The 20,375-nt window shown below is 36.4% G+C and overlaps 1 protein-coding gene across 5 annotated transcripts in view; it reads right to left on the reverse strand.

Moving 5' to 3' along the window:
* Nucleotides 1–20,375, reverse strand: part of STRN (striatin) — a 69,015-nt gene that overhangs the window by 15,451 nt on the left and 33,189 nt on the right. For 2 of the 5 annotated variants that reach the window (XM_069009976.1, XM_069009974.1), the window contains exons 6-12: nt 16,578–16,713; nt 14,606–14,741; nt 10,831–10,941; nt 8,440–8,526; nt 7,746–7,889; nt 5,476–5,612; nt 872–1,047 (exon numbers count right to left, since the gene is read on the reverse strand). In XM_069009976.1, coding sequence (XP_068866077.1) covers nt 872–1,047; nt 5,476–5,612; nt 7,746–7,889; nt 8,440–8,526; nt 10,831–10,941; nt 14,606–14,741; nt 16,578–16,713 — 927 coding nt within the window. The remainder of the gene's footprint in view (nt 1–871; nt 1,048–5,475; nt 5,613–7,745; nt 7,890–8,439; nt 8,527–10,830; nt 10,942–14,605; nt 14,742–16,577; nt 16,714–20,375) is intronic. The other 3 variants (XM_069009978.1, XM_069009977.1, XM_069009979.1) reach the window with 3 other exon arrangements.

Here is a 20,375-nt window from a genome sequence, read left to right on the forward strand (position 1 = left end):
TTGCAGTGTTTCTCTCAAAACTTCCTCTCCCAACACAATTTTTCACATATCTAGGAACTATGTGTAGTCTTTCAAAACACAATAGGATTTGTTGTTTGGTTTTTTGTTTAAAGGTGTTCAAGGTAGCTCACAGACCCATCAAAGTAGGTAGGTACATCAGCGGAGGGGAAGAAGTGGAGAGACATCAGCATCACATAGAATGTATCATTAAGTGTTCCTATCAGAGCAAAGGAGTTTTGGACTCCTAGTTTTTCTATCAACACTGAAGTGCTTCAAAATTTGCTTTTTTGGACTTCACCAATCTTGTTAGAGACCAAGGGAAGACTCCGTGTTATGCCCAGTCCTCCTCAAAGGTATGATGGTACTCCCTTAACCACATCAGCCCTGCTATGAATTTCCTCTCTTTTCTGCAAATTCCCAGCAATTTGCAAGAGACAGTGAACAAAGGAACCTGCCAACATCTCAGAGTTTAAAGCTGTACATTATGTATATGCATGTACGTGTATACATACATATGCATAGATATATAAATGCATTCTATACATTCATATACACATGCAAGCACACTAACAGGCCGCATCCAAATATTTTCACTAGTAAATTAATTTGTTGTGTTATCCACAAGGAAAATATAAAAAACTGAATGGTTTTCCTTTTCACAAACAAAACACATTCACAAACACGTGGATTTTTTCTGGCATTCTTTACGCATCTCCACCCTTCTCTGAGAGCTTGTTTTCCTACTCCTAAATTCAGGGAACACTTTTCATTAACTGCAAGGGCCATTCGGTGAAGTGGTATCTAGGGTTTGGTTTTTCTTTCTTCATAAATTAAAATTGTTTTTGAAGAAAAGAAAGAAAAAAAATCTTACTTTTTTGCTGGGGCTGTTTTTTGTAAATTCCACATTTTTAAAGTATGGTCCTCTGAAGCTGTTATTAAGACTGGTTCAACCGGATGAAAAGCGAGACCTCTTATTCCATCAAAGTGACTTCTTAACGTAAACTTGGGGTTCCAAGTCTTTCTCAATGCATCCTTATTGTTGGCTATCTAATAAAAAAAAATGCCAAACTTGTAATTAAGCTGGAAGGCACAACAAAAGGAAGAAATCAAAAATTTAGTTTGGCATTTTCAGAAGATGTCAAATTATCTCACCCACTCTTCACAACAATCTGCTTGTGAACCACAGTCCACTTAACACTAACCAGACACTTCAAAATGAGAACCAAGATAGATGTATTCCATACAAGTAATGTTGCATCCACAGTAATAAATTCTATGCAAATCTGAAATACTCTCATGTCTGTAAAATTACACACTTTAAAAGCACTGATACTTCAGTGAACTCAGTTAGGTATTTAAAACTTGATCTATACCTCCTGGCTCATTTACTTACAACACCGGGCTTGACTCACCAAGGTGTGGTCCCTGAATATCCAAAGTACTACTGACATGGCAGCTCTAAAGTAAAGGTCTGAGAGAAACAGAGAAGTCTCTAGAAGCACAAAAAGGAACACAGCCTAACTTACCCAGCTAAGGCAACTCAAGTTCTGTAATAATGCATGGCCAGTGAAGTTTGCCAGAATAGGAAAAAAAAATGGCAAAAAGGACTTGGCTACACACTAAGAATCTAACTGGCAGGCAATAAGGTATCATGCATACAAACACAATTATTTGGCAATAAATGCATTTTAGAAGATCCAGAAAGAAAGCCTTTAAAAAAAGTAACAGTTTCTTCAATGTTATTCCTCTGAACAAATATTGACACAAAATGCTGAACCAACTTCTTCCACTGTCAGTCAACAATGTCATGAGTTAAATTTACCTTTCCACTGCTGATGGTGGTTATGAAAAACCAAGAAAACAAACAATTGTACTGATATTTATTATGTTGAAATCTACAGATAATTCCAAATAATTTATATCCTTAACTGCAAAGATGAGACAACTATTTTGAGCCACTTCAAAAAACATTTTATTCTGGGGACTGGGAGTGAAAGAGGAGGTTTAAGAACAGAAGTGCTTTTTCTTAGGCTTTGTTACATCTGGATTTAATTATAAAAACACGCATGAATTAAGAGGTTCTATAGATTTTCAACAAGGAGAAAAGAGCTGTAACAAACAGCAGGTTTAGTCTCATCATATTTCTTAGTAATGACATATTGCCTTGCTCAGGGAGACAAGTCAGTTTCTTTGCCAGTTTACTGAGCCAAGCTGGCTCAGTGAAGGAACAGACAAACGCTCGAGCTGGTACAAGGATGGGGCAGGACTGCACAGTTAGCAGCTCTAGCAGGTTTTCTGAAGACTGGCCAAGAAAGTCTCAGCAAAAAGGGTACAAGACGTACAGATATCTGGAGAGGAATTTGGTTGCCTCAACATAGGCACCTAATGCCAATTAGGTAATGGAGGGAACCTGCCTGCCCTCCAGCTGCCATACCAGCAGCACAGGTTCTGTTTCATAGCTGCAAAAGCCACAAAGACACCTCAGATCGCCCAATAGTGAATTCCAGTTCTGGCAGGATAATATTCTCCATTTGCTTGTCTTTCATTCAAAAATGCCTTTCCAAAGGAGTCCAAGACGGGTAGTTTATAAATTGGGAAGTAGATGGAGGGCATACCCAGCCAGCAGACCAACAGCAGAGGTGGAAACAGATTCTAACCCTGACACATCACCCACCTGGCTGCACCGCATCACTGTACCCACCAGCCTCGCAAGCTGTGCAGCTGCTTATTCACTCAGCAGACAACCTCCTTCTGTCTCTCCCCACCAAAGTGCAACAGTGAGGCCTGAAAAGCAGTTTGGGGGGGCTGCCAACCCCAAATTAGCATCTGATCTGGATTTGCCACTGATAATAATATTTGTGTCTATACAAAATTGAAAACAGATTGAAAACTCAAAACCAGCAATGACGCAATTATAGGCACTTCTCTTGTTCAAAGTTGTAAGAACTCAAAGAAGAGCCTACTACAAAGTCCAAAACCTCCTAATCAGTACTTAACATTAAATGCAATGATTCTGCAGTTCAGTTACTCTATCTAAAAATCTATTATAATTTTATGAAGCTTCTTAATCTATCCAGAAGACTAGGGAAGAAAACAGAGCCAACCAAAGTGAACATTCATCAAGAATGTGTAAAGGAAGGAAAAAGAAAAAAGTAACTTAAGAGTATTGGCTAGCAATCTGGAAAATTTAATCTTGTTAGATATTCTAACAACCTATCTACAATAGAAAAATTTTGTCTTTTAAGTAATAAATTCATAATCTTCATTACCAAGTGAAAACCATTCTTTAACTTACAGCCAAAGCAATATGTAAAAAACTGAAACCATGAAATAGGGTAGCCTAATGCTGCCATTTTTCAGAAGGAAAGAATCCAGCAAAAATGTCAGTAGGATAAAAGGGACCGAAAATGGGAAGAGTGTCTGCCACTCTTGAAAGTAAATATATTTAAAGACTGATTTACATAATCTTTCAATTTGATTCACCATATGATCCAAAACTGACACTTAAAAATAACATACTAAACTTTCACTAATCATACCTAATTCACATTTGGCAGTCAGATGTATGAAATAGTCCAAAATAGAAACATTCTATTATCTGTAAGCTAAACTTTCAATGAAACTTGAAATAGAAACACCAGCCTCTCATTTTGCTTCAATGAAGTGCACAGTGACAAGAGCAAATAGTTTTGTAAATGCTTTTTTTTAATTGTCAGCACTAGAAAAAGGTAAGAGTCGAGGTAACCATGACTATGAAATTCCTGATCACAGGACTTCATACAGCCATTTGACAAATGAACAAGTAGCAGTTAGTATTCTCTACCATGCAGGATAGGATATGAGCAGATAAAGAAAGGCTATTCCATAAATGAAAGCTGTTAGCTCATGATACAGAGACATGAACAAACACAAGTTTATACAGACACTTGCACAATGAAATCAAGCAATGAAAGCATCTTGTACAGATGGTTCAGGTTTGCCATGTTCTCTGAATTTAAAATCCAGCCTTGGATTTTTAGGTGTACTTGTAACAGAAATGCATTTGTACATTACTGTACCCCTTTCTGAAGACATAGCTAGGGAGAATTTGTAAAAACATTAAAAACTGAGCCCAAATTAGGAGATAATACTAAAATACTAAATTTTAGCAGACATGTTCTGCATTCATTGCATAGTGATGATTCATAACATATCACATATTCAGAAACTTAGTACAGTGGTAGAGCACATCTCTGCAGTGGCATTCTCAAAATGTGTAAGCTTTTATTAAATATGTACTTCATTGCTTTACAAGTACATACAAGGGTAGAACTTCAAAGTAAGGACCTGCATCTTATTTCTAAAGTCTCAGACTTCATTTGTGATAGTAAAATCCCAGATAATGATTATTTAAGAGTCATATTTACTGAAGGGTAGGATTCTTCCCCAACATATCATTAAAAATTATCTCTGAAATCCCTCAACCTTGATACAGCTGGGCAACGCAATAGCAAGATTAATCTGAAGCTGACAGATCACACAAGAGCAGATAATTAAATTAATAGCTGAAGTATCCTTTCCCAAGAAATCAGAAATACAGAAAAAAAATTGCATACAACTAAAACGATGCAATTTTAAGAAATATTTTTTTCACAAACAGTGCAAGAAAAATAAGCTGCAGGCTACATACACAGCCACAGAAGTGCTGGCCACAAAACCTTCCTAAGATTTCTGGTCCAGTCTCCCATTTGAAATGAAACTACTGCCCACACCAGGTAATGTAAACCACAGCTCTCCCCCAGCCAAGTGTTGAATATCTCTCAGGAGAGGGATTCCACTGTGTCTCTGAGCAAGTTGTTTCACTATCACCTACTACATAACTCTCTCCCCCAGTGTCTTACCTGAAACTCCCAAGATGTAGTTTGCTATTGTTTTCTCTTGCTTTAATGCCTGGCACTATGGAGAAGCTTGGCTCTGTCATCCTTGTAAGCACCCTTTCAGTGTCTGCAGGCTGCTATTTGAGCACTCTTGAGCCTCCTAACTGAGCTGAACAAGACTATCTCCCTTAACATCTACTCATCAGTCACAAGCTACTGGACTCTCTTCAATTTCTCTAAAACCCTCTTGAAGTGGAGTGGCCCAAAACTGCATACAGCCCATGTAAAAGGGATAGAAACACCCCTCAATCTGCTGGCCATGATACTCCTAATTTTGCTCACTCACTGTGGCTACACGTACCCAGCTGTACCACTATCAATACCTAATTTACTTTCAACTATTTGCATGACATGGTAGGGAAATGAGAGGAGAGGGGCTTGCAGGGAGCTTGAATGCTGCTGTGTATGGGAAGAATGCTTTGTCAAGTAAAAATTTGTGACATCCTCTGGCAACATAATTTTAACTGGAAAATGTTTTCTGCTGAGTCTACACACAAGTAACTTGCATCTGCCTTCAACAAGACAGAAGGACATTGAGTTACCATTAATAATCACTTACATCGTAAGTCAGCGAATCTGCCTCATTTGCTACAGTAAGGCCTGCCAGTTCTCCAAGACCCAGCTCATTTTCAAGGGCTTCATCTGTTCCCATAATGAAAGATTTCCCTGAGGATGGAGGGAATGTTAAAGCTTCCACTGCAAGAAAACAAAACAAAACAAAACAAATCCTGAAACATGGGTTCATACTACACTGTATAATAAAAGCACATTTTCCACTTTCAGAATGCTACATATCTCTCAAGTATAGAGGGAAAAAAAATACACAGAGATGTATAGAAAAATAGCTATTCTAAAGATAATCACTGTACTTACCAACAAACAGCACCCTGTGAGCACACCTACACTTGAGGTGTGTGCAGCTCCACACAGTAAATGCAACCAGCCACAGGCAGGCAGGGTGTGCTACGATTCACCCATAAATAATGCACAACTAACACAGAAAACACCTTCCCCAAGTCAACTACAAAATATGCAAATAGGTGCTGAAGAAGAAACAAAAATATAGATAAGAATAGCTGGTGGGAGCAGCCCAAATAAAAGCCCTTCAAGCACTGCTGTTTGATTAGGTCTCCTAGTTGTTACCTTTTCATCACAAACATCTCTTCCCTTCTCCCCCATAAAGTCTACACTACTGTTCTCTTTTCCAGTCTTTCGAACTCACAATGCAATATTTCACTCAACACACAATACATACAGGACATCAAATTTGAAAATTTACTAGAATAAAAAAATGTGTTCCCAAATTATCATGGTGTCTCAGCTTTATAAAGATATACAAAGCTAATAGTAATGCCAAACTCAGAATGGTAACAATCAGCTGTCTTTTTTTGTGAGAGTCCATTTGAGTCTCTGAATTAAAAAAACACATTACTGAAAAGACATGAAAATAAGAGCTCTGCTAACATAGCTCTCTGTAGATGTGAGAAAAGTTGGAAACACTCAACAAAAAATTCTTCCCCTTCTCAAAGCGTTGCTAAGTTACCCCCTTCTTTCATAAAGAAAATCACTGAGCATGAAGGAAGCAGAACTACTGAGATCTTTGGTAACTATTCCACACACCAGGGCTTTTAATGCATCTTAATTATAACTCGGCTGATCTACTTTTTCACACTTACTGAAAGACTGCTAAGTGGAACTCATGTTTTGCACGTTTTTCAAAACATGTATTTACCATTTTAATAGAGCACATGATATCACAGAATCATAGAACTGTTTGTGTTGGAAAGGACCTTAAAGATCATCATGTTCCAAACCCCTGCCATGGGCAGGGACACCTTCCACTAGATGGGATTATTCAAAGCACCATCCAGCTTGGCACTGAACACTTCCAGGGATGGGACATCCACAGCTTCTCTGGACAACCTGTTCGGTGTCTCACCACCCTCACAGTAAAGAATTCCTTCCTAGTATCTAATCTACACCTGCCCTCTTTTCAGTCTGAAACCATTCTCACTTGTACTGTCACTACGTGCCCATGTAAGAAATCCCTGTTTGTCTCTCTTGCAGGCTCCCTTTAGGTACTGCTGTCTTTGAAAAATTAGTGTAGCCTCATAAACGATATGCTATTATGCTCTATATTGCAGCAATTCAAATATTGAATCAAATAGATGATTTAGCATTTTTCAGACGTAACAGTAGTGCCTCCCTACAAAGATGCGTGAGTGGCCTTCCCCTGGACTAGACCCATGAGAATTTTTTTTAATTTTTGGAATGCATTATGGAAAGTAATACACTGGCAAGCTGCAAGTTGTTCTGTATGATTCACTACACAATCACCACATGCTTTTAAAAGCTACAGTAAGGCATCTGTGTTTATCTGCAGAGCCTCTATCGTTGCAACTGGAAAAGAAGGACAGGCCTGCGTGTGCGTATGTATACATACATACATTAAAATTATGTTAATGAGAAGAAAAAAAGATGCTCTTATGTCCTCAGAGTTTACGGTCTACACTTGTCTGCCAGGCTTGAGCAGAAAGAAAAGCAAGTGATTTAGGATCATCATACTACAAAGCCACTAAGCGCCAAATTATGTTTTTTCCATCATGCTCAAAGGTATTCAGCCAAGACTTGAACTTAGGTAGGTGTCTTGACCTTACTAATAGTGACCATAATGGAGGAATGGGAATGTCATTTATCACACTTAGACAGAACTTGCAATACTGAATCAGAACTTGTAAAGTGCTTGGAAAGTCTTAGAGGATAATCTTTAAGAAGTAACTATAAACATCCACCCTCTGCAAAGGGGTATGCACTTTTTTTTATATTTACCTTCATCCGTCCTGTTTATCTCATGTTCAATGAGCCTCGAGCTACTGGGCCTAGAAGAAGGTGCAACAGATGGCTGTAATGAAGGGAGATCATCAACATCTCTCAAGTTTGCAAGCATATCTTGCAGCTTTGACCTGTTGGGCCCTAACCAGAAAAAAACAAAAAATTAAAGGGTTTAGGTATAGTTCACGAAGACACTACTTGTATCAGATATGCTACAGCAGCACATGCAACAATGGATCCTACCTTGCATTATGACATTACCACAGAGAAACTAATGAGCACTTATTTCAGCAGTAACTAATCATCCAGCATGAAATGAATTTCGAGAAGAAAGTGATAGAAGCAACTGAGAATTGTGAACGCACAATTTTCCCCATATGTATGAACTTATAGTGCTACTTGTATGGGATGCTGAAGAATTCTGCCAACTAAGTCACACTTTAGATTATGAGAATATTTACTTTGCCAAAACAATAGCTGACATCCGTGAATAGTTTAGAATTTGTGCATCAGGTACTTTGTGCAGCATATTCTTATGACAACATTATAATTTAAATTTATTTGTGCAGTAGTGTGGTATCGTGAACTATATAATCCAAAAAGTTATATTAAAATACAAATGCAACTGGATTCACTGGCCTACTTCCTGAAGCTACATATGGTGAAGACCCATGCCCTTCTTGACACTTACCTGTGCTTTGCTCCATCATTTTCCCACATCCCTGTTTTGACTGTTTTATATAGGATTGAGGCTGAAACATATCTTCGGTAGTTTTTCCTGTTGTAAGTTTAATTAAGAATGGGAAAATGTCTTACCCATAGTCCATTATGTTTTTTCCTAGACCAGCAAATAATACAGCTATTTTTAAGCAGTTTTAACACAGTAGTGTACTCTAATATATGTATTCTCTCATAAAACATGATTCTATTCTCTTATTACTTCGCAGGAATGTTTACTACAGCCTTGCAAAATCGTGAGTTTACTAATGTAGTTGCAAACTCTACTTTGTCCACCCTAACCATAATGACTGACAATAAACTAAATTGTATTTAACTTGTCTGTCACCAAAATATTACTCAATCCAGAAAAACACTACAAAGGATTTTGCAAGATTGTTTTACTATAATATCTGCTTTATAAAAACAGTATTTTACTTAGTAGCATTTCAGTGGCTAAGCACCATATATGATGAAATTAAAGTCATCGAAACAAACTTTGTAAAATTTAATGTTATTTTGTCCCTTCTTTTTTCTCCAGACAGCCTCCCTCACATTCTTCTTCACTACGTGCAATATCATGAACAGCTGAAAACAGGCTCTGATCCTTCCCAATTTTTCTGCACTGATGCCTCTCTAATGATGGTTTGTCCATGGAAAGATGCTTAATTTCACTGCTACAGTAAACCACTTTGTCTCCCAAGATCAAACCAATCAAATCAATCAAAAAGGTACTGAGCAGTAGTTATCTTCATGAAGGAGCACTGGATGTCCAAGTGCTGCCTTTACTTCATTATTTTTTATATAAAGATATAAAAGATATTCCAATAATGTCTATGTCTATATTAACAATTGAGTTTTATCATCAAAAATAAAAAGACAACAGCTGTTGAAGAATAGAATTTCAACACTTGGATTAAATAATTTCTGCTGAACTAACCCTACAGCTATTTACCCTGAACTATGTAACATGTCTGTATATTTTAAAAATAACAGACAAGTTACAAAAATCACTTTCACTGTAGTCATATATTGGCATATCCTGTCTATCTTAACAATAAAGAAATTTAGAATGAATTTTAAGTTCATGTTTAAACATGAACAGTTTAGTTAGCCAGCTCAGCTTCTTGTCAGACTTGCAATTAACTTCCAGTAAATTTAATTATTCCAAAGATGACAAAAATATCACTTGAGAAATTTAAAGCATGGTAATTATTTACCTTTCTTTTTATTTAAAAAAAAAAGAGAGAAGTTTAGTTTTTGTATTTGGTAACATAATTTCAGCCACATAACCAACTGCTGAGCAGCAGCTAATGGGAGTATCAATACAAAAAGTAACAAAACAAGTCAGCCTCAGTGATGCGAGGGTCTGACATATTTGCATCATTATGCTCATCTCTTTGGAAGTGACAATTTCCTTGGTATTCATAAGCATCTTCCCACAAAGGGAGAAACATCCCTGAAATTTCTTACCAGGCTACATGCAATATTATTAATATACATCTTTCACACATGAATTCTCGATATGGCCAGGTATTTGAAACACAGACATGGATACAGTGTTTCATTTTAAACTCTCCATCTGAGTTCAAAAAGTTTTACAGCTTACCTATCAAAACCCATTGATTTTTACAAAACATATCTGTATTTCAGGAAATGTAACAAAAAAAATAAATACAGGGCTAGAAACTGTATTTCAGATACTGTTCACAGTTTTTTTTGATAACAATACCCAACTTTTTTAAAGGCTAGTCCCAGATGTATGAAAGTCAATAAATAAATCCTGTGATTTACAAATAAACTGATGGTCATAGTTGCTTCCTATTTCGAGCCCTGCATAACAAATTATGATGACAGCATGACTTTCATGTTGTGAATGTCAAGTATAAACAGGGGTAGAAATTAACCTGTTTTCTCCCACTGTCATCTAATAGGATACTCAAGAGAGTTTCCAGTTTGGTTTCTTTGTTTATTTATACATCAGACTTTAACTCTTCCTGTGAAACTGGCATGTTTCCAGCTAAGAAAGGGTTCTGAAGTCTTCCATATTAAAGTGTGAAGTATTAAAACAATGCCTTTTACAATTTAAATATCTGAATAACAAAAGTACAAAACATTCTCAAAGTGAGAATTTTTAACTAACCCAACACTTGGTTGGAAGAAGTTATATCTAATCCAACTATTTATCAGGTAACTTGATTGTCTGTCATTAATTTCAACCCCTGAGAACTGGTGAACAGGAAAGCAGTCAGGAGCAGCAAAGTAAAAGAGTAAGTAATTTTAGGAAAACATTGAAAGAGAGATAGAATTAAGGGTGTGAAAGATGTGAGATTTATGATTTTAAGGTGCAATGTTTTCCACTTACTCTTCACCCCCTTTTTCCCCTTGCGCTCCTTTTTGTATTGTTCCTTGAGTTTGGTTATAACTCCCTGGTCGACATTCCAGGCTTCAGGCATGAGACATTGGTCTTCCTTTTCTAAACAAAGTGAAACAAATGAAACATCCTTTTTCAATAATGTCACCAAGTGATCTCCACTGAAGGAGGCAACAGCTGCTGTCAATGGCATTTGTCTTTTATTTTAAACAGACAGAAATAGCACCAAGCCTGTGAAAGCTGTAAAACTGCTACTCACATTCCACTTCTGTTTGCTCAGAATTTTCTTAATAAATAATTGAGATGAAATTTCACGTGCTTAATTCCTATAACCAAGCACATAGCTGTCCATAAATGTAAGTGACATTTACTTTACAATAAATCAGGACATATTTTTCAGCATTTTCTTTCCTCCAGGGGAAGAATTATTATATCTAGAAGAAACAGCTATGTTACTTGTCAACATAACTTTACAACTCAGATGTTGTGTTACTGCATTTCAAATTCTCATTTTACTGTCTTTCTGCTACATTGTTATTTACACAAAGCAGTAGCACATTTAAATCATTATGGAACACAATATTCATGTCATCATGGTTTAAATAAACCCTTAGAGGACTAAAGCCATGAAATTTCACAAAAAGGTGAAGGCCTGAGGTACTAATCTTTGGGAAAAAAGTCCAAAACATTTCAGCATGCCTAATGAAAAGAAATCCTCTCTTTCTTGTTTTGGAGTTTGTTTTTTTTTCTAAACATCTCCCTCAAATTTCTTCCTCTGTGACATGATACAGAAAAGAAGTATCCTTCCAATTGTACAGTATTTGGAGATTTTGAAGAAAACATGTTATGTGAGTTCAAATCCCCCAAGTAATTTTTCCATATATGGAGGCTGTCCTGAGGCAGCTTAGAAAAATAATTTGCGAGAGGAGGGGAGGTAATACAGCTCTTCGTCATAAATTTATTTTCGTGAGCATTACAGCTCCAAAATTTTTGAAATACATTATCTTTTTGCTTTGTTTTCTCATTAAAATCTCAACCTTATTATTTAAAGATTAATTCCTTTCAGACCAAGTTTGCTTTCTACATTGATAAGCTATTCTAGACCTTTCAAAACATGAACAATAATAAACATATCCTCAGACTAAGTCGCCGAACTTAAATGTCTGTAGAGGAAGCACAACACTATCAATCACAATCTGAAGGAGTCACTATGACTGGACTGGAGATAAAAATCACACAGGGGTTATTAATGTGACTGACTTGTTAAAAATGAAAGACCTAGGGTTCCTCCATCAACATCAAATTCAACAGGACTCAGGAACATATTCTTGCAGCAAAGGCAACCAACAATGTCCTGGGCTGTATTAACAAGAATGTAACCAAGAGGGTGAGGGAAGTGACTGTTCCCCTGTGTCGGGCACTTGTGAGACCCCACTTTTGAGTACTGTATCCAGTATAATATTTTTAATACTGAAAAACCTTTTAGGCAGAGTGCTTAGTACCTACTATTGGTGTAGTGTAGCAAGTCTAAGGGAACCACTAAGATGGTTCAGGCAGCTGGAGCAGATGAGCTTCAACGAGGGGCTGAGATCACTGTGAGCATTCAGTGATGCCAAAAAAAGGCATCTTAATGTGGCCTCTAACTACCTAATGTACAGATGCTGAGAAAACAGAGGCTGACTCTGCTCAAACTTAGACCATAGAGCGAAAAGATACTTTTTAAGGTGCTCTCTCACTTCTTTGAGCCCTTCAGTCATGATCCTATACTCATGGAGTGACATTAACTCAAGACACAAAGTTTAGCAGCTTAAGTCTTTTAAGAAAAGCTATGAAAATAAGTATTAGTAAGCTGAAAACAGACTCTAAAATAGATTGTCTATGGGCTAAGTCATGTCCTCTTAATGCATATGCCTCAATTACCATTAATGAGAAAAAACTGCATAACAAATTCAAAAAAGATATGAGAAAATCATACTTCTGAGAAACAAGTATCTATTCTTTCTGGGGTTAGGTTAAAAGTTTTAATCATGCTTTTCCTCCCTGGCTAGACAAGACTTTTTTCTCTCCTCCAGCAAAAAAAAAAAGTTTAAATAGATTTTTATTAGACTGTGTTGTTGCCAGGAAAACACCCAATATATTAATTTTCTACAGACTGTCCCAGGATGTCACACAGATACTGCTCAGCTTCAGAAGTGGATCCTGAACTAATCCTATTCAAGTGCTTTATAATTTAAAAATTACCAGAAAACATCTGTGGATCTTTCAAGCCAAATGAGTTCAACAGATTACTGTAACTGAGCAGTAATACTTAGAATCCGAAATGCAGAAAGAATGTCCTCTGTTTGCTGCTGTCCCTCACTACACAACATCACTCTACTGTACTACACTTAACAGTTTCACTTAAATTAACCTAAGTGATTTATAATGGCAGTTCTTGAAGAGGCTTAGTCTTATATACAGTTACTAAAAAAGACACAGGTTGTGAAACTAGTAATTGAAAAACATGAACACCTCCAACACAAAAAAAACCCTTTCACATTCCTAGAAATGAAACTACTATTTTTCATAACAATTTACTATTTTTGTTAGACTTCTGCTCACTTGTACTCAGCTGTTATCAGTGAAAGCAAAAATAAACCAGAAGTGTGAATTTGAGATCAAAAAGCTCCTGTTGGCATACTGACTTTTTGGTGACACAAGCAATAGCTACACTGACCAAGCATAAATGGATAAAATTTTAGTATTAAATAGAAGTATCAGAATTCTTTTTCTTTTGTAAGAGCAGTATTTCTAAATTTGTTTGGTGAATAGAATACTGACTGCTGTATCTAATGATACTATGACATCCTCTTAAGCAGAGACTATACCACACTGAAGAGTAACGTGGAGTCCCACCAGGAGCTGGACATGGCTTCAGTGAAATACAGCATGTTGGAGCTGATAGCTCATGTGAGAGCCATAGCTACCATGGCCTATTGGTCTGTCAAAGTTGCAGTTCCATTTGTAAAGCTCAATTATTTCCCATCATCTTCAATAACTCCCTCTGTGTCCATTTATCCTTAAGACTTTACAGAGCAGCTTAAGTAGGAAACAACTTCTCATCAAGATATTTAACCAGTTCTCTTCTTTCTCCCCTTCTCTATACCGAGGCTTTAGGCAGAATCATTATGTCAAGGTAAAGTGGATGGTGGCAATCTGGGTCACAGGACATGAACCTCAAAGGACAGAGAGCAGCTTGTGAAATGTCTCTCTGTGACTAGTGGACTTCAAGATATATTATTCTGCTAAATTATAAAAGAAAGTTTGAGCAACTGAAGAGTTCATATTAACTAAATTACTAACCCACAATAAGAGTACACACCCACAGTAAGACTCACATTACTCTCTGCATCAAAGTGGGAGAAAGCAAAGATGACAAAGTAACTTCCATAACATAATTGTAAAATACAGCCTTATCAGAGCTGTTTGTGTGCATGGGTCACTGGAAAAACACACTGAAATACCACTCATAAAATTTAAATTCTACCTGCCTTAGAATTAAAGAAAAGGAAGAATGACCTGAGGTCATGAATCTTTACATTAAAGCAGTGTACAGAAAAAATGAGAATATCATATCAAGAGGGCTTCAATCTGCCAATTATTTATTGTAGAAATAATCAAAAGATGCTGTGATCTTGACAGAGATCTCATTCCGTGAACTCATCAGTCACAATATGTTCTTAGCACATTTTTTTTTCTCCTGGTATGATCCATCAACTTTCCTTACCCCAGTCTGTTCCATCTCCTGAACTTCTCGATTCCCCATCACCATCATCTGAGGTAACCAAAAAGTCAAACTCTTTCAAAGCTTCTTCCGTATCTCTGTCTTCACTGCTGTCAGACAGCACTCTTTTCCTTACAATCTGAAGGTTCAGAAAGGACAGAAAAAAAAAGCTGAATTAAGTTACAAACACATTTTTAATCCAAGTAGTACTGTCTTGTCCTCTATGCAAAATCCAAACAGGAAGTTGAAGAGGAAGTAGAAAAGTACACATTAATAAGCAAATCTGGAATAGTATGCAGAGTATACTTTGTTCAAACTTCTAAGTGAAAATGAAACTTCCTGTGACCATCAATAATCAATCATGTGGCTAATGAACCTACACTGACCTAGACTACTATCTTGTTTTTTTAAACTAGAATGTACAAACTTTCTCTTAAAACATTTTTTAAAACCACACAAAACCCACAAACAAAAGCCCAAGAATGACCTAGAAAAGACTTCAGCAAAACCAAAAACTCACTTTGCTTCTCTGAAAATAGCCAAACTTTCAATACTGAAATCAATCTCTATGCAAGATTGATAGACAGAACTCGGGGAAACAAATAAACAAACCCCAAACCCCACACCTGAAAAGAGATAATTTTCTTAGACTTCGTAAATTATTCCATCCTGAATGCTTTCTCAGATGTTATTGCTTTTTAAACATGTTGCTTTTCATGTTTAAACTGCATTTCCCTCTCAGATTCAAAAGCAAATTCTGGTAAAAGAAAAAAATACATGTTTTAATGAAGAATTTCACTTTAAGTTTTCCACAAAAATTTTTCTTTTCCCTCAATAAGCAAAATAAACTAGATTCTTTGCAGTTATTTGACCAACTGGTAAGCTAAAGCCATGGTACATGAAAACCGTAGCAAAAATTTTACTTCTACAGAAATAGAAAATTTGCATTAATCAGAATGTTTTGACTTGGAACCTTGCTAAAGGTCCATCTGAAAAGACTTCAATACATAGTCCAACATCTCCCAGCTCATGAGGATGACTAACTGTTTCCACTAAATACAGTGAGCCAATTTCTAAACCTGAAGCAATTCCAAACTTCAAGCTTCATTTCTTCATCAGGCTTAGTGAACATACTGTATTATACAGGACTTAACAGAAGAGTCTCAGACATTAGCCCACACTACATGAATGACAGGAAAAATTTAAAAAGATTCCCTTTAAAAATGCCATAAAACTAATTGCTTTTTTAGTGTTAATTCTTAAAACTGACCATAAAACAATCACATCCATCATCTCTTATCTGCTTCAATTGTTAGAAAACACAATTCACAAAATAAATGTTAATTTTAAAGAAGAATAATGATTGCATGTATCTATGTGATCATATGAACAAATCATACAGCAAAGTATAGATCACAAGGGAGGTTAAGGCATTTGACTGAATAAACAAACAAAAAAGTTTATTAACTACATTAGAGTTTTTCCAGCTACACTTCTTCCTTCCACAAGCTATAAAGATAAGTGTATTTCACTTCTGTACTCTAAGACAAATTTTTACAAGTCATTTTAAGTATCAGTATTTTTTAATAAATACTCAAGAATCATTTTTGACATGCAACACTATGAACAATACCTTCAAACTAAGCCAAGAACTGTAAAAAAGGGACATCTGATACCTTAAAAATTGTGTCCAGTATCTATCAAAAATACTAGTTAGTATGGAATAGTAAAGAGACGATTTTAGAAATATTTAATCTAACTTAGAGCAATAAAGATGGCAAAGCATAACTTGTATGCACAAACTTAGAAATGCATATATAACTTCTCTTATGCACACATGCTTGGACAGAACATCATAAAGATGCATTAATGATCTGCATGTGTACATACACAGTCATATACTTTGCTTATAGGCACCTCATTAATCTCACTTTTTCTGTTCTTCGTAACTTTTTCAATTATTTTTTCCACTCACTGTTGCGGTATCAATGATTGTTTTCTCTCTTCCTTCAATATCTTCTTCATCTTCTTCATCACTAAAGTCTGCAGCTGCATTTTCAAGAAACTTGAAGGTCTCTAGCAGAGAGGCAGAGTCAGTCAATTCAGGTTTCCTAAACAACAACAACAACCATCATCATGAGACAAAAGAAATCACAATAAAGTCACTTTTGCAATTACCAAGCTGTTCTGTATTATTATGTCCAACAACACATAAGACGAAAATAAGCTTACAAATAAAAACAGACTGTTAATAGGTAAAAATTCTTATGGCTAAAGAACTAAACAATAGACATAAACTGTATTATTAGAACCAACAAAACTATTTATTACAATCAACAATTATTCTTCCTATGGCTACCATTACCAGGGCAGACACTTCAATTTTTTATTCGGAAAGCATTTTAAAGCAACATTCATCTGACACGTGCCCAAAGCAACAGCAATACTGCTATGCCATTACTGAAAGCCTCAGCAACAAGGACATGAGTCACAGCTACCAAGCTGGGTTCTCACACATTCATCAGGGTACAGAAAAACTTTGCTCCTGCTAGCTGATATTCCTCATCTTGCTGAGAAACACTAAACTCTAGGTCTATCATTCATTAGCTTTCAAGGCATGATAAATATGCCACTATAAAAGAATATAATGGGAAAATACAATACTATGACTAAATAGTATTTATATTTACATTAAACAAATAAGGAAATGGATGGACATTGGGTAAAATTATGACTGTGCTGACAGAAATTTAGGCAGTGCCTCAGAACAGGAAGTGTAAGGGTTGTTATATTAACAACTGAAGAGGAAGAATCCAAGAAACAGGATTGTAACAATTATTAAAACCCTGAAAAAAGTAAAAATAAAGCAATCCTAAAATTATCATCAGGATCTGTGTTTTCTATGCAGAAGATGCACTTCTCCATCAACCCCTGAAAGATACAGTGGTGAGCAAAATTTATTCACTTTGAATTGTTACAACTACTTCCAGTAAAACCTGGTACATTCTTTAGATGGCTTTACAGCAGTGAAGACAAGTTTTACTGTTTTCTTACCTCTAATCAGTAGTCAGTTTTTCATAGTTCATCACTAAATGCACGCCATGTTGATTCTCACAACCACTGAAACAGCAGAAGTCTCCCCCTCTCTCTTTTCAGAATTGTAGCTCTAAATTGTCCTGTGCAGTCACCCATACTACCAGCAAGTGCCCTGCTTCTGCTAACCCTTTCAAAAGGTTTCATCAGCTAACAGGCCTACACAGTAAGGCCTTGTAAACTCCCTGCAGTGTAAACACCTGATCATCCGTCCATCACCCACTTACTCCAGTGCTTCATCATAACACTTTCCAAAGGTCTATTACAGGAAGCATCCAAGGGCAAAAGCTTTGATGTGTAATAATGCATGATAAGCAGCACACTTCCTTCTTTGCACAGTCTCTGCTCAAGCAGCTCTATGCTTACATGACAACAATTAGCAGGAGTGGTTTCTTCATAGTCCCAATATATCTGCATTTCATTAAGACAATTTGCTACTCTACTTTTTATTCATTTACTCACCTTTATGGCCCAAAAATACCAACAGAAATTTCACTTGCCTTTAGAAATTCTGCATACACAGCAGCATGATATACCATGATGTACAGTATGTTTTCATGGTCACTGGTTTTTCTGAGAATATTCCTTCCACTTTTTCAGATCCTAACTTAGATAAGAACAACCTTAAATATGTTTCCCATCTGCCCTGCTTCCTGAAGTATTGTGACCCTCACTTCCATGACAAACCTGAAAACACTCTGTAATATTTTTATTTTTCCTTAAGTAACCACTACTTTGGCAGCCTATAACACCTTGTGAATCTGTAGTAATAATGTACATTTTCATAGAAATCCTACAGTACAGTTGCCTTGCTGTTTCCAACAGCAAAACCTTGATAAGACAAAACTTGTAATGTGCTTCATTTGACTTCTTGACTTTCAGCAAATTCTGAGAGTCTGTGTCTACTTTTATTGGACTAAATCATCCAACCACAACTATTTCTGTTTTTTTTCCTCTGTATTTTGCCAGGTAAAAATCTGCCATGTAAAAACACTATGGCTGATGATCTATAATAGCAATTCTCAGACATACTGCAGTAAACAGAAATGCATGAACTAATACCAAACATGGAATATAAAATTTTAATTAACAGAACTTACTATTACAAAACAGATATCCTTCTACAGGTCCAGGCATTTGCAGTAATTCATACCAGACTTGGCTCTGTACCCATTTGCTCTTAAACCTGGCTCTCTCACACTGAAGTTCTAAGTGACTACCAAAAGAGGTTATATCTTTTTTTAATTAATTGCTCTCTTTTCAGCTATCCTATTACCCACTACACATTTCAGTGGGCAGGATATATACACATAATCATATATCTGCACTTACACGGGAAACAGGGGTAAATCTCAAGCACTGGGAAACATGGTAGTTCATTTATCATGTATTTCAAAACTCCTGCGCAGTACAAAAATGTACAGTCAGCATAGCACCACAGAAGATTACTTGTGCTACGACACTATTTCCAAGAAAGAATTCTTAAGAACCAAAAAAAAAAAAAAGAAAACAGAAGTGATAGAATATTTAAACTATTCAAAGGTTCTACAAGAAAGAAGTTTTAAGCTGACAGACAGGCTGATTTGCTATACTGTACCCCAATAAACTTGAGCAGTCAAATCAAAAATAATGTAATAATTGGAGCTATTTTTCATCCTTTAGCAGCATATGAAGATAATGCATTTTGGATAATACTGTCGGCATGAACACTTAGAAATAACATAAAATGTATTGAAGAAAATTGTCTGGCTTTAGCTAATTTATGCTATGTACTTTGATGGCAATTTCAATCTTACTTGTTTCATTAATTTTCCATCTGGTTAGTTTGTTTCTCTTAGGGGGTCATTCACAAAGCAACATGAACAAGCAGAAGGGTCCAAAATATATTCAGAGATAGGGTAGTAAAATAAATAACTTTATATCCCATTTTAGAAAAAGAAACACAATTTGACATTTCCAGCGGTTTTGTAGCTTAGAGTATTTTTTAAAAAAATCGATGGGTGAAAACAATAGAAGTAAGCTCCAAAAGTAGGGACTGATACAAACAGTGGTATTACAAGCACAAGTGAGGCAAGACTACAGCAAGGTTCAGGGACCTTGCAAATAAAGAGACCAAAAACCCTAAAAAGATCTCAGAAAGGACAATTCCTCTTTTCTGGACTGTATCACAACATATTTAAGGGAGAATATAATTTTCAAATTGCAAGAACTTACGTGCAGCTTTTTCCTTCCTCCCCAGCCATACTGTCTAAAGAAAAACAGCTGGGGAAGAATAAACCAGAACCCCCAGACACCAGGAGAAGCTAAAGAACCTGCCAAAGCAGAGAGCAGCCAGACTGTGGCAGGGCCCCCTCAACCCCGTGCTCCTCAGCTCCTTGTCCTGAATCTTTCCCACTGCTCCTTCCTCAGTCGTACTCTGCAACAGCACTCTTGCAGCTTTTCTCTCCAGCACCTAACTTCGTCTTCTTATCTTGAAGGTCTCATCCCAGTTGATTCAGCACTTCCTAACCAACGAACCCAACAAAAATCATTTAACCAGCATCACATCTTCTATCAGATACTGTTAACTCTGTCCACTACATCCTCCTTTCCAATAGCCTTATCCAAGTAGACAGGAAACTCTTTGGGGCAGAGAGATTACGCTGCTACTCCTGCCTGCACACAGTAAGGTACAACAGGA

The sequence above is a fragment of the Aphelocoma coerulescens genome, chromosome 3 (genome assembly GCF_041296385.1).
Source record: "Aphelocoma coerulescens isolate FSJ_1873_10779 chromosome 3, UR_Acoe_1.0, whole genome shotgun sequence".
Taxonomy (NCBI): domain Eukaryota; kingdom Metazoa; phylum Chordata; class Aves; order Passeriformes; family Corvidae; genus Aphelocoma; species Aphelocoma coerulescens.